The sequence below is a fragment of the Trichechus manatus genome, unplaced genomic scaffold (assembly GCF_000243295.1).
Source record: "Trichechus manatus latirostris isolate Lorelei unplaced genomic scaffold, TriManLat1.0 scaffold00065, whole genome shotgun sequence".
Taxonomy (NCBI): domain Eukaryota; kingdom Metazoa; phylum Chordata; class Mammalia; order Sirenia; family Trichechidae; genus Trichechus; species Trichechus manatus.
The window spans coordinates 618,037-630,652 of NW_004444001.1; the positions used below are offsets into that span (position 1 = coordinate 618,037).

The 12,616-nt window shown below is 41.8% G+C and overlaps 1 protein-coding gene and 1 pseudogene across 1 annotated transcript in view; both read right to left on the reverse strand.

Moving 5' to 3' along the window:
- Positions 1 to 5,888, reverse strand: part of SLC26A8 (solute carrier family 26 member 8) — a 94,734-nt gene extending 88,846 nt beyond the window's left edge. Inside the window, exons 1-2 of the mRNA XM_023734095.1 lie at positions 5,703 to 5,888; positions 4,108 to 4,196 (exon numbers count right to left, since the gene is read on the reverse strand). Of these exons, the coding sequence (XP_023589863.1) occupies positions 4,108 to 4,196; positions 5,703 to 5,888 (275 nt within the window). The remainder of the gene's footprint in view (positions 1 to 4,107; positions 4,197 to 5,702) is intronic.
- Positions 5,889 to 7,926: 2,038 nt separating this feature from the next.
- On the reverse strand, positions 7,927 to 9,213 carry LOC101361360 (microfibrillar-associated protein 1A-like; annotated as a pseudogene).
- Positions 9,214 to 12,616: the final 3,403 nt, after the last annotated feature.

A 12,616-nucleotide genomic window follows, 5' to 3' on the forward strand; every position in this document is an offset into this window, starting at 1 on the left:
TCTAGCATGCCAATTTCTCTAAGCCTATGGACACCTTCTACAGTATACCAAGGCAGGTCTGGCACTTCAACTTGATTCAGTGTAGGCCACCTCGTAATCCATGCTTCAGCAACCCAACCAAACAATTAGATCCTTTCCTAACTTCTCAAGCTGAAACACTGAATGAAGAATCTGTGCTTAGTGGACCCATATCAATAAACTCAGACTGACCCATCTGTATGTTCCTTACACCATTATCCCACACCCTTAATAGCCATTCCCACACATATTCCCCAGGTTTCTGTTTATACATATTAGAAAACTCAAGTTCTTTTGGAGTGTAGCGTACCTCCTCCTGGGTCACACTCTGTACTTCACCTTTTGGGGCTCGCTGGGACTTAAGTCTAGTTAGAGGTCCAGATGCTAGAATCGGTAGTGTGGAATTGTTTTGAGAACATTCAGCATTGTCTCGTAAAGCATCTGCCCCAGGCAATGACTCAGGTAAGGGCTCTTTAGAGGCAGCTGGGCTAAGGCTAATCTCATTAGATGGGAATGGAGGGGCTAATGGTTTTTCTGCCTCGGGAAATGCCCCAAGGCAATGATCAGGCAAGGGCTCTTTAGAGGCAGCTGGACTAGGGCTAATCTCATTAGATGGGACTGGAGGGGATAATGGTTTTCCTGGGCAGGGTGGTGTAACAGACAAACATGAAGTAATCTCTTCAGGTGGGAGTGGTTCTGTTGGCAGGAGTGATTCAACAGAATTTAGCAGCTCAGTGTCTCTAGCTCTCTGATTATCTGCCCATATGTTCCCATGTCAAGTTTCAGGATCCCATTTCTTCCCAATCAGTGCTCTTACTTTAATTTCAGACACCTCTCGAGGTTGGCAATTGAGCTGGCATTGTAATTCGGCCACTCTTACAATAAGAGTCTGGGTTTGAGTTTTGGCAATTTCAGCTCTGTTACTACAAGAAATAAGGCTTTCCTTCAAAGCACAAGTGGAAGCCTTGAGGTCATTTAGGCGGCACTTGAGCTTTGACTCTGAAGCCCTGAGCACATCTCTTTCTTTCACCAGTTTGTCTAGTGAAAGCAGGACCAACCAATCAGCTTCCCTATACTTCTCATTCTGACAAAGCTGTAGAAAGATATCACACGTGTTCACCCAGAGGCTCACCTTTCACCAATACCTGATCTACTGGTGGTGATATTTTGCATATTTGTATCGCCACCTAACTCCATGGACTAGCAGTGCCCTATTTACTTCTGGAAGCAGAGTCATCAACATCTTTAAGACTAACCAGACTTGAGAATGAATTTAGAAAACTCATCCTTATGATTTTGTTTCTCTAGAACCACTCTCAGTACCAAATGTTTTAGGCTGGGTTCTCTAGAGAAGCAAAACCAGTAAAGTGTATATACACAGAGAAATTTATATCAAGGAAATAGCTCACACAATTGTAGAGGCTAAAACGTCCCAAGTCCACAGGTCAGGGTAGAGGCCTCTCCCAATTCACAGAGCCACAAAAGCTGGTGAACCCAAGGTCGACAGGTCGGAGAGGGGCTCCTGCTCACCGGCTGTGAGGTCAATGAATTTCAAGATCAGCAGAGAAGACCGCAAGGTTTCTCCTGATTCACGTAGCTGCAGGGGTGGGCGAACCCAAGATCAGCAGGTTGGGGAACCAGATTCTTGCTCGCAGGCTGAGAAGATCCACGAATTCCAAGATCAACAGGTAAGCTGTTAGCTCAAGTCCCAAGAACCAGAGGTGAGACAAGAGGCAACTGCTGAGTCTGGAACAAGCCAAAAACCTTGGCAAGGCGAGCAGGCAGAAAGTAACCCATGGAAGGCAGAGAGATGAAACTGAGGGGGCGGTGAGCTGCCACAGGCCCCACCTCCGCCAGTACCACTCAGCAGATTCCATCATAGGGGTGATCACATATCAAATTTCAACAGGGAAGTGATCACAACATTATACAACTGCTAAAACACTGAGAATAATGGCCTGGCCAAGTTGACATACAATCTTAACCATCACACACATCATTTCCATATACTAAAATTTTTATTGAACATCAACTCTGAAATTTATGGAAAATATTGAATATTAAGTCCTATGCTTAAGGAGTTAGTCATGTAAAGAAAGGGCAATAAAATAAAGCTGTATTATCCTTTAACCCAGTGTATTTTTAACCATGAGCAATTTTGCTGTCCAGGGGTCATCTGGCAATATCTGGAGACATTTTTGATTATCACGACAGGCAACTAGTAAGCAGAGGCCAGGAATGCTGCTAAACATCCTATAATGCACAGAATAGCTTTCCACAAGAATGGATTTTCGGTCCAAGATGTCAAAGATGCTGAGGTTGAGAAATGCTGCTTTAACCTCTAAATCATCTAAAAGAGCCAAAATGCGATAAGTAACTAAATAAATACCAATTTGGCTTTAAACTGCTTTTTGCTATTTACATTTTGGCATGGGCTAAAAGCAAAGAGTATGGAGATATTCCATGTGTGAGCAGTAGCCAGATAACAAACATAACTTTAGTGTATGCAGGGCTAAAATACATGCTCAGAAAATAAATAACTTCATGTTTGACTCTCACGACTACAAGCATTACCATCCCTCCTAAGGTAATTAAGACAAATAAGTGGAAGTGACTCTGTCAAAGTCACAGTAGTAAGTGTGGGCAGAGCTAGCCTTAGATACCAGGTCTGATTCCTAGTTCAGCATCCTAGCCACTGTATTATCTCATCAGCTCCTACTGACAGCTGCTAAATTCTGCTCGGGAGGTAGGAGCAAGACCATTGGTTTGCTATTTTTATGAGAGTCCCTGGGTGTGAGGCAGGTGCACCAAGTGTGTTCTCTCCAATTAAAACTCCCTATGGAAAAGGGAAGGAGCCCTTGTGGCACAGTAGTTAAGTGTTTGGCTGCTAACCGAAAGGTCTGCAGTTTGAACACACTCAGTGGCTTCATGGGAGAAAAGACCTGGAAACCTGCTCCTGTAAAGATTACAGCCTAGGAAACCCTATGGGGCAGTTCCACTCTGTCCTATAGGTTCGCTATGAGTCGGAATCGACTTGATGGCACACAACAATGTGGGAGAGGGAGGGAGCCCAGGTGGTGCAAACAGATAAATTCCTGGCTGCTAACCTAAAGGTTGTTGGTTCAAACCCACCCAGCACTCCACAGAAGAAAGAACTGGTGATCTGCTTCTGTAAAGATTACAACCAAGAAAACCCTATGGGGCAGTTCTGCTGTGTCATATGGGTCGCTATGAGTCAGAATCAACTAGACAGCACCTAACAACAACAATGGAAAAGGGGTTACCATGAGTCGGAATTAACTCAACGGCAACTAACAATAACATGGAAAAGGGTAGAGAGTGGCATTGGGACAAAGTGTTCCTTCACCTGACCATGTGCTACCTGGCAGAAGACCAGCCACTCTAGGCAGAGTCATTAAAGCTCTTCAGCATGAAAAAAAAAAAAAAAAACCTTAGAGTGATTAGCATCTAAGACTGAAAGGAATCAAGGAGGGGGTCAAGGAATAGACATCGAAGCTGGTGAGGGGGGAGTATAGGGACTTAGACATAAATCTCGATTTTAGTGAAAGCATCTTAAAAGTGAGGAATGTAAGAGTCTATGTGAAAGCACAGGGTGGAATCTGACAAGAAATGGAGGAGTTGCAGTTGCTAAGAGGAAGAAAATGAGGAAAAAGAGGTTCTATGCAGAAGGGAAGATATGGAGTTAAAAGATTATCCTATTTACTTTAAAAACACTTGTATTAGTGCTTTCTGTGTACTAGAAACTTTACAAATACTCTTTATAAACCCTTACAACTATCCTCTTATGAGGTAGGCTCTATTTTAAAAAAAAAAAAAACAGTTGCCATTGAGTCAACTCCAACTCATGGCGACCCCAAGTGTGTCAAAGTAGGACTTTGCTCCATAGGGTTTTCAATGGCTGATTTTTTGGAAGTAGATCACCAGGCCTTTCTACCGAGGCACCTCTGGATGGACTCGAAACTCCAACCTTTTAGTTAGCAGCTGAGTGAGTTAACCATTTGCACCACCCATTATCATCCTCATTTTACAGATTCAGAAACTGAGCCACAGTAGGGCTAGATAGCTTACCCAAGGTCATGCAGCTGGGAAGCAGTGGAACTGGGATTCAAACTCAAGTAGTATGGCTTCAGAGTCTTGCTCCTAACCACTATTTTGTGCTGTCAGGGTCAAAATTCAGAAGTGGGGAGAACTGTATGCTTTAGAAGTAGGGAATAAGAATTGTTCTAAAAGCCCATGGGAGTCAGAACAGGTCAGATTTAAGTGTCCAAATGGCATGGTAGGGGAGTTAGGTTAAAATTGCTTTGGTAATACCTGTTTGTAATGAGGGTAAAATCAGGAAAAGACTATCATTTTGCAGAGACAAGGCCAATGTGGCCCCCAGTGCCCTCCTCGACATATTTCCTCTGACCCATCCTGGAATAGAGGAAATGAAAGTGGTGATGTGGGGCTGGGAAAGGACATCCAAGACCAGAACTTGCAAAAAGCAAGATGTGACAAAAGAGGATGCCTCAGAGGAGGGAAGTTCTGCAACAGGGATATACAGAGGCCTCGCTTGTCACCCAGCACACACCAAATACGGGCAATATAAATCTAGAGTGTGAGTGAGGATAACTTGAATGAGTAGGGTTAATATCATGATGTAGGTCACCAAGAGTTCTTACCCTGGGGTCTATGGGCCCCTAACGGGTCTGTAGATAGAATCTGGGGGAAAAGATGGGGGTCTATAAACTTGGATAGGAAAAACTGTCATTATTTTCACTAACCTTTAGCTGAAATTTATCATTTCCTTCCATAATGAACGTTGACAACAAATCATAATAGTAATTAGCAAAACTTGACTTGTTACCAAGAGAAATCACAAATATTTTCGTATCACATTACAGTTGTTGCAGATATCTTGAAATATCATTTACATCACTACTGTGAAACTATGGTAGTTCTTAGACCCACATTATTAAACAACATAATTTTTGAAAAATATTTTGATTGCTGTAAGAAAACCAAACCAAAACCAAACCTACTGCCGTCAAGTCGATTCTGACTCATAGTGACCCTATAGGACAGAGGAGAACTGCCCCATAGGGTTTCCAAGGGAGCTCAATATAATTGCTTTCCTGTATAATCCAATGTATTTTATGTATTAAAAAAGATCAATAAATTTCACCAGAGTGCTAAAAGGTTCACAGTACAAAAACAGGTTAAGAGCTCCTGAATTGTAGGACTGAGCTAGTCACATGGTTTTCTCTGGAATCTTTCCAGAGGTGGTGGTGGTGGGTTCTACACTGATGACCATGAAGACTATGTGGCTACCGCTGGATATGAAGCTAGAAGGGTATCATTCTGCTGCCATTAGTCCACCATAGTTGCCTCTGTTTGTCAGGACACTGATTAATCATGCATTTATTAGATATCTATCATCCCTAGATGCTGTGGGGGGTACTCAAGGTCTTTATGCCCAAGAAGTTTATAGTCTAGAAGGTGCTACAAGACAAACATGAAACAAAAATATCTATATCTATATATAAACTGAACAAAAATTACACAATAAATGGCATTGTTCTGATGACAGGAAGTCAGAGAAGGAAGATAGAAGTGTGCACCCAAGCAATCAGGCCAGGTTTCAGTCCTGCCCAGGTTGGCAGCAGCTGAATGATAACAAACACGCACCGGCACTGGACATGGTGTCTGAAGGTGGTGATGTCGATGTCCAGGTTCCCTGAGGAAGGGGCCTTCTTTCTGTGTTCCTGTTGAAAGATCTCCTCGTTGTACACCTCTCGCTTAACATCGTAGGTGAAAGAACCTTGCCGAAATTTAGAACTAAAAGTCTGGGCACTCTTCTCTGGTTGCATTATTTCTGTATGAGTAAAAAGATCAAATGAAAAACAATTTAAAAAAAAAATCAGGATCCTCGGTACGTTTTTGATGGAAATGAAATTTTCAGATAATGATATTTTGTATTTGAAAAACACATTGTTTTATAAAACTCTGTCTCATGTATTGCAAATTTTATACTCAAAACCCCCCTATATAAGACGTGTATTATCCTCATTTTCCAGATGGAGAAACCAAAGCACAGACATGTAAACAGTCTTGGCTATTTAATAAAAATTAGAGTCAGGACTAGAACCCAGGTGTCCAGCTAGAAATCCTTTCCTTTTTATTCAACTGTGTTACAGAGAAATGAGTAAGAGGCAAAAGTCAGTATTAACCACCAATTTTCACTGAAAATGCTAAGGGTTAAGGACGCAATACAGTGTCTCCTAACTCCCTCTCTATCTAAAATAAACCAAACTAAACCCATTGCTGTCGAGTTGATTCTGACTCATAGCGACCCTGTGGGACAGAGTAGAACTGCTCTATAGGGTTTCCAAGGCTGTAATCTTTACAGAAGCAGACTGCCACATCTTTCTCCCTCAGAGTGGCTGATGGGTTTGAATCACCAACCTTTTGGTTAGCAACCGAGTGCTTTAACCACTGCGCCACCAGGGCTCCTTCTATCTAAAGTAGTATTCATCATTCTCTATCCCTTTACTTGGGTTCACAGCACTTGTAGCATCTGAGTCAATATTTGTCTATTTGTCCATTGTCTATCTGCCCCACTTACAATGCAAGCCCAGGAGACAGGACTTTGTGCATAGCTGTCCCCCCAGGGCCCAAAATAGTGTCTGATACTTACTAGGCCCTCAACAAATATTTCTTGAATGAATGTCAAGTATCTAGTTAGTGGCATTACCGTGTAGCAGAAAAAGCACTGCACAGGACACCAGGACACTGGGGTCCTAGCCCTGGTGTTTTTTTGTTTTTTTCTTCCCCCAACTAGTTGTATGACTGAGAACAAGTTTCTTAGGCTCTGTACTGTACTGCATGATTTCTAAGGGTCACATTTAGCTTCAACAATCTGTATTGTCCTGTTCTTCTAAGAAAATGAGAAACAGGGAGTTAATGAGGATGGATACAGATCCATCTCTGGAAGAAAGTATGATCATTCTTAATCATCTGTGTTTTTGAATAATAAAAAGGCATAAACTCTAAAATTCTTCCACATAAATGTGAAAAAGTATATACATATTACACAGATGTAAAATATATAGGTAAACACCCAAATTATGTAGATTACACAAACAGTTCTTTTACAGGCGAGGCTAAAAACAAGTTTACTATATCAGCAACTTTCAGAATGACCATGTAGCACCACCACCATCATTATTATCATTATCACCAGCATTTCTTGGGTACTTAATACTATATGTCAAGCATTACACTAAATATTTTTCATTAATTATTTCATTTAATTCCCACAATAATCCTAGTACTATTATTATTGCCATTTTACAGACAATGAAAATGAGGTTTTAGAAAAGCTAAGGAACTGGGCCATAGTTACATATTGAATTTTTATCATCAAAGTATTGGGTTGCGTTAGTATGCTGTATAACACTCAGGAAGTAAAAAACAAAAAACCAAACCCATTGCCATCGAGTCCATTCCAACTCAGAACGACCCTATAGGACAGAACAGAACTGCCTCATAGGGTTTCAAAGGCTGTAATCTTTATGGAAGCAGACTGCCACATATTTCTCCCATGGAGCGGCTGGTGGGTTTAAACCACCAACCTTTTGGTTAGCAGCCAAACCCTTTAACCACTGTGACACCAGGGCTCCTTACCAGGAACTAAACACCACAAAATCCATTAAAGAATGAGAAACTGGTTGGAGAAGACAGAAGGGAATGGAAGAGGTATTTTACAATGTATCAGTACATGAGAATTAGTACTTCCTGTCTTTTACAAACAAAAGGTAACACTGTATATTAAAACACAAATAATATTTTCCTCTTTTCTTTCTCCCACCTATAGGAATACTGACCCAGTCTTCCTTAATTTCCCCATGTAATCTCACAATAAACTCCCATTACTAGAGTCTATCTGTTCCTGCCAACTTAAAAAAGCTGAATTAACCTGCTAATTATATTGAGATTATAAAAATCACCATCCAGCTTCAGATCCAGGGTCTAGAATTCACCATTCATATTTGTTTCTGAAAGTGGCACTAAGGCAGGGATGGTAAACTCAAAAGCCAGCAGCGACAGGCAGGTGAGTTGTGAGCAGGCAATATATGAACACCAAGGAGTGGTGAGAACAGTGGGGGCTGGCAAGGGCATGTCCCGTCCTAAGGCATAGGCAGCAACTTAGCTCTGGCAATTGCTGCCATTAAGCAGTGTGGGGTCCAGGGAGCCAGATCACATCTTTTCCAAGAGAAGTCATAATTCCTTATTTTTATGTGAAATATTCTTATTTGCCATTTGCCTGAAGCTCAGTTCCCCGCTCTTCCTGAGTCAGGTTTTGCATGCAATTTCCGCTTTCTCCTTCTCAAGCGCTTCTGGATCTTCTCTGCCCTGTCGATTCTCTTTAGCTCCCGAACTTTCCATGCCTTATATTCCTCCTCATCATTTTCATCATCAGTATTGCGTGAGTCCAGTGCAGCCAGGGGCTGGTTGTTCTCTTCCAGCTCCTTCTTGGTCTCCTCTTCTACAATCTTGAGTGGGTACTTGTGCCTCTCCTCAAAGTGTTTCGCCTCCTGCTCCAGCTCCTTCTGTTTCAGTGCTTCAGCTTCCTGTTCTTGAACCGTCACTCGGTCCTTCTTTTGGATGAAGGCGAGGAGGCTCCATCTCATCTTCACTGTGTACTCTTCATACTCAGACTCTGATTCTGACTCCTCCCCCAGAACGCCCCTCATTCTCCACCTCCATGATTTTCATCTCTTCAATTTTTCTCTCCTGTGCTTGCTGACGCATCATCCCATGGTGCCATTCTATTTCCTCATCAATTTTCTCCTCTTCTTCACTGCTATCTTCTTGCTCCGATGCCAAGCCAATCTCTCTTACACATCTGCTCTAATACGTTTCTGCAAACGCCACAGACTGGGATCACTAGATGAATCCTCCGCCTGTTCCTCAGACTCTGCTTCTTGTTCTTCGGCTTTCTTAATAAACTGAAATTCTTCATCCTCCTCATCTGAGGACCCCACAGGGAGATAGTCTGGCATCTTTTCCGACATATAGCATATCACCTCCACTTCTTCCACTGAAATCTCAAGGTTTCTCATTGCGCACCGGAAAGACCCCAGCCATCGACTGAATAGACTGTTGTTTCACGAGTGCGCTTGGGACCGACATGTTGATGGCAGCAGCAGTGACTCCTTAAGACTTGACTGACTCCAAACAGTGAACACTAACAGCTCAATGAACAGAAAAAAATTCCTTTTCCCACCTAGATCCCCTGGACGCTGCTGCGCGTCTAACACCTGAGCTAAACAAACCGGAAATGTGTGAGAAAAGGATTGTGGGATTTGGAGGGCGTCTTACGCCTAGAAGGTGGAGGCTGTTACTGCGCATGTTCTTAGGCGGCCTTTGTGCCCTCAGTCTCTTATGATTTGGAAGCCGCTTCTGGTGGGAAATTGCTTCTTTTGGGCTCTGCTATAATGACTCGAAGGACATACAACTCCCACCTACCTTTTCCAGCTCTCGGGTTTATTGGGAAGATGCTTTCCCACTGACAGTACGTGCAGCTGTCAAGAGGGGACCCCGTAACTGTCTGAAACAGTAGAAATGGGCGTGTGCCGCAAATTAGTTTTTACAGAGTGTTGTATGAAGTAGTGCATCCTGGAGGGGACATATGTGTCCTATCAGTCCTACACCAGAGTCCACAGGGCAATATGTGTAATACGTGTCCTAGCCAGAGGGACATATGCATCCCACCACTCCTAACCCCAGAGTCCACGGGGACACACTCAATGATTTAGCATCAACAAAAAATTTAAAGCGAAAATAATTTGGTCATGAAAGAGTTAAAGCCTTGCGGGTGGGAGGTCCAAATTAACAGTTTCACTTGTTAGTTTGGTTTGAAGCCAATGGAATGGTACAGTGATGAATAAGAAACAGGAGATAATTGAGGGTCTGTTTGTCCATAAGGAGCCCTGGTTAAAGCACCCTGTCTCTAACCGAATGGTCTGCCGCTCTTCAGAAGAAAGATGTGGCAGTCGGCTTCCTTAAAGATACAGCCTTAGAAATCCTATGGGGGCAGTTCTACCCTGTCCTATAGAGTCACTATTGCCCTCAAGTTGGCAATGGGTTTTGTTTTTGTTTTTGTTTTTGTTTTTGGTTTGTCTGTATAGTCTCTAACTTTCTTTTGAAACTGCATATTTACATTTTCTGTTGCCGTGCCCTTTGGCGGTATTATATAACACTGCATTAGTTCACTGATGGAAATTAGTATTTCATTTTACTATCTTTAGCTTACATTGTTTATGTTTCAAGACGTGGCTTCCATCTACTAGACTAGGATTTGGTGTGTTCATCTCTTTTTTTTTTATTGTTGTAAATATATATACATAACACACACTTGCCAACTTAATGTTTTTCATGTGTACAATTTAGTGATATCAATTGCATTAATCACATTGTACAACCATCACCAATATCCGTTGCCAAATTTCCATCACCATAAACAGAAATGCAATGCTTCCTAAACAAAGTTCATCCACTTTTATTTTCACAATTTTATACATTTCTATCTTATTTATTCTTGGCCTTCATTTGTTTTGGACTGAAGAATGCTATTTCACCTGTGGTCAATCAATTTAGTGCTCAACAAACATTTCTTGAATGCTAGGTGCTCTGGGGGTACAAAAGAACAAAGACTACAATTTAGTAGAATAAAAGTATCAAAATATAGTGCTGTGAGAGTTTAGAGGTGGGAAGACAGGAATTAACATTTGTGGCCAGTCTGCCATATACCAGGTTCTTCATACACATCATCTCAAGAGGCTGATATCATTTTCTTGAAAATGATTATACTCATTTTACTGATGAGTTTAATGACTTTCTCAGAGTCATACAACGATTAAATAGCAGAGCCATAATTTGAACCTGATCTTTCTGATTCCAAAATAGATGCCCCATCCTACCACCATGTGACCTTCTCCAAAAGTGAGATTAATAGTCCTGGCCTAGAGAGATGGAGAAGGCCTTCTGGAGGAGACATGATTTGAGCTCATTGTAAAGCTGGGGACGGGGTGGAAGATAAGGTATTTCAGGAAAACAGCATGGAAGTACAAAGATAATGTTAAGACAAGTAATTTAATAGATCTTAGTAAAGTTAATGTTGTTAGTTGCTGTCAAGTAGACTCATGTAACTATGTAACTAAGGTAGCCAAATGCCTCATCATCTAATTAGTGATGCGTATGAATGGATAAACAAGATTCCTACCATCCCTACCTACTATCCAGTGAAACCACAGTCAAGAGAACGGGCTTAGTGGAATCAGTGGGGAAAGAAGACCCTGTTGAGCTTGACTCTAGTCTGGCATGGTGAACAGACATGAGAGGTATAGAATAAGTGGGGCTTATTATATAATAAGTGGGAAATAGCATTCTTCAGTGCCAACTCATGGAGACTCCATGTGTGCAGAGTAGGGTTTTCAAGGCTGTGACCCTTCGGAAACAGAATGCCAGGCCTGTCTTCCAAGGAACCTCAGGTTGGGTTTGGACCATTTGTGCCACGCATGGACTCCTAAAATTAGTGGTAAGCCCCAAAAATGTAGCATGAGGCCTATTCCTGGAAGGTCTTGAATGCTGGGTTGAAGCTGGGCTTTATTTTTTAGCTATCTAAAGTGTTTGAACAGAAAGAGTAATAGGCACAGAAATGCACTTTGGGAAAATGAATCTTGTCAGTGGTATGATCAAGAGCTGTGCTGTCCAGTACAGCAGCAACTGGCCACATGTGGCTATTTAAATTTAACTTAATTAAACTAAAATAAAAAATTTACTTCCTTAGTTGCACTAGCCACATTTCAAGTGCTCAACAACCACATGTGGCTAGTGGCTACCTTACTGAACAGCACAGATATAAAACATTTCCATAATCACAGAAAGTTCTATTGCACAGTGCTAGAGACAGGGGACTGATTGGAAACAATTAATATTACAATAGTCTAGGGGAGAGGTATTGGAATTGTAAGCTTTGGTGGCCACAGTGAGGATGGTGAGGATGGGCAAATTGAAAGCCATCTCTGATGCTGGCTTTAAAGGACTCATCCAATGACTGGCTAAAGGAAAGCACATGATTTCCTTATTTATTTATTTTAGTGGTCTTCTCTGGAAGTCTTCCAGCTCCATTATGTCTCTCTTGATTTCATAGAACCCTTAATGGCTCGTTTTCATGTACTAGCAGGACACTTCTTGACAAGGTGCATGACCAGAAGCTCTTACTGATATAGTGTGGAAAAGGTGATGAATTTCAGAAAAGATCATCCAGACTACACTGAGGAGATGATGACCTTTTGGCTGAGACACAAAAAGGAGAGTCTCTGATACCGGCTCTTGAAGGCATCAGTTTGATGGGGCTACTGCACTCAGTGTAATCACCACCATACTAAGCTTTACCCATAACCTTGAAGATAAATGTCCGCCTAGAAAACAATTCCTCGAAGCTTCCTGCCATCAGAGCAAATACTTAAGTTTGGTAGACTATGGGTTTCAACTACTTAAGTTTTCATTTTCTTATTCTACAAATGTAACA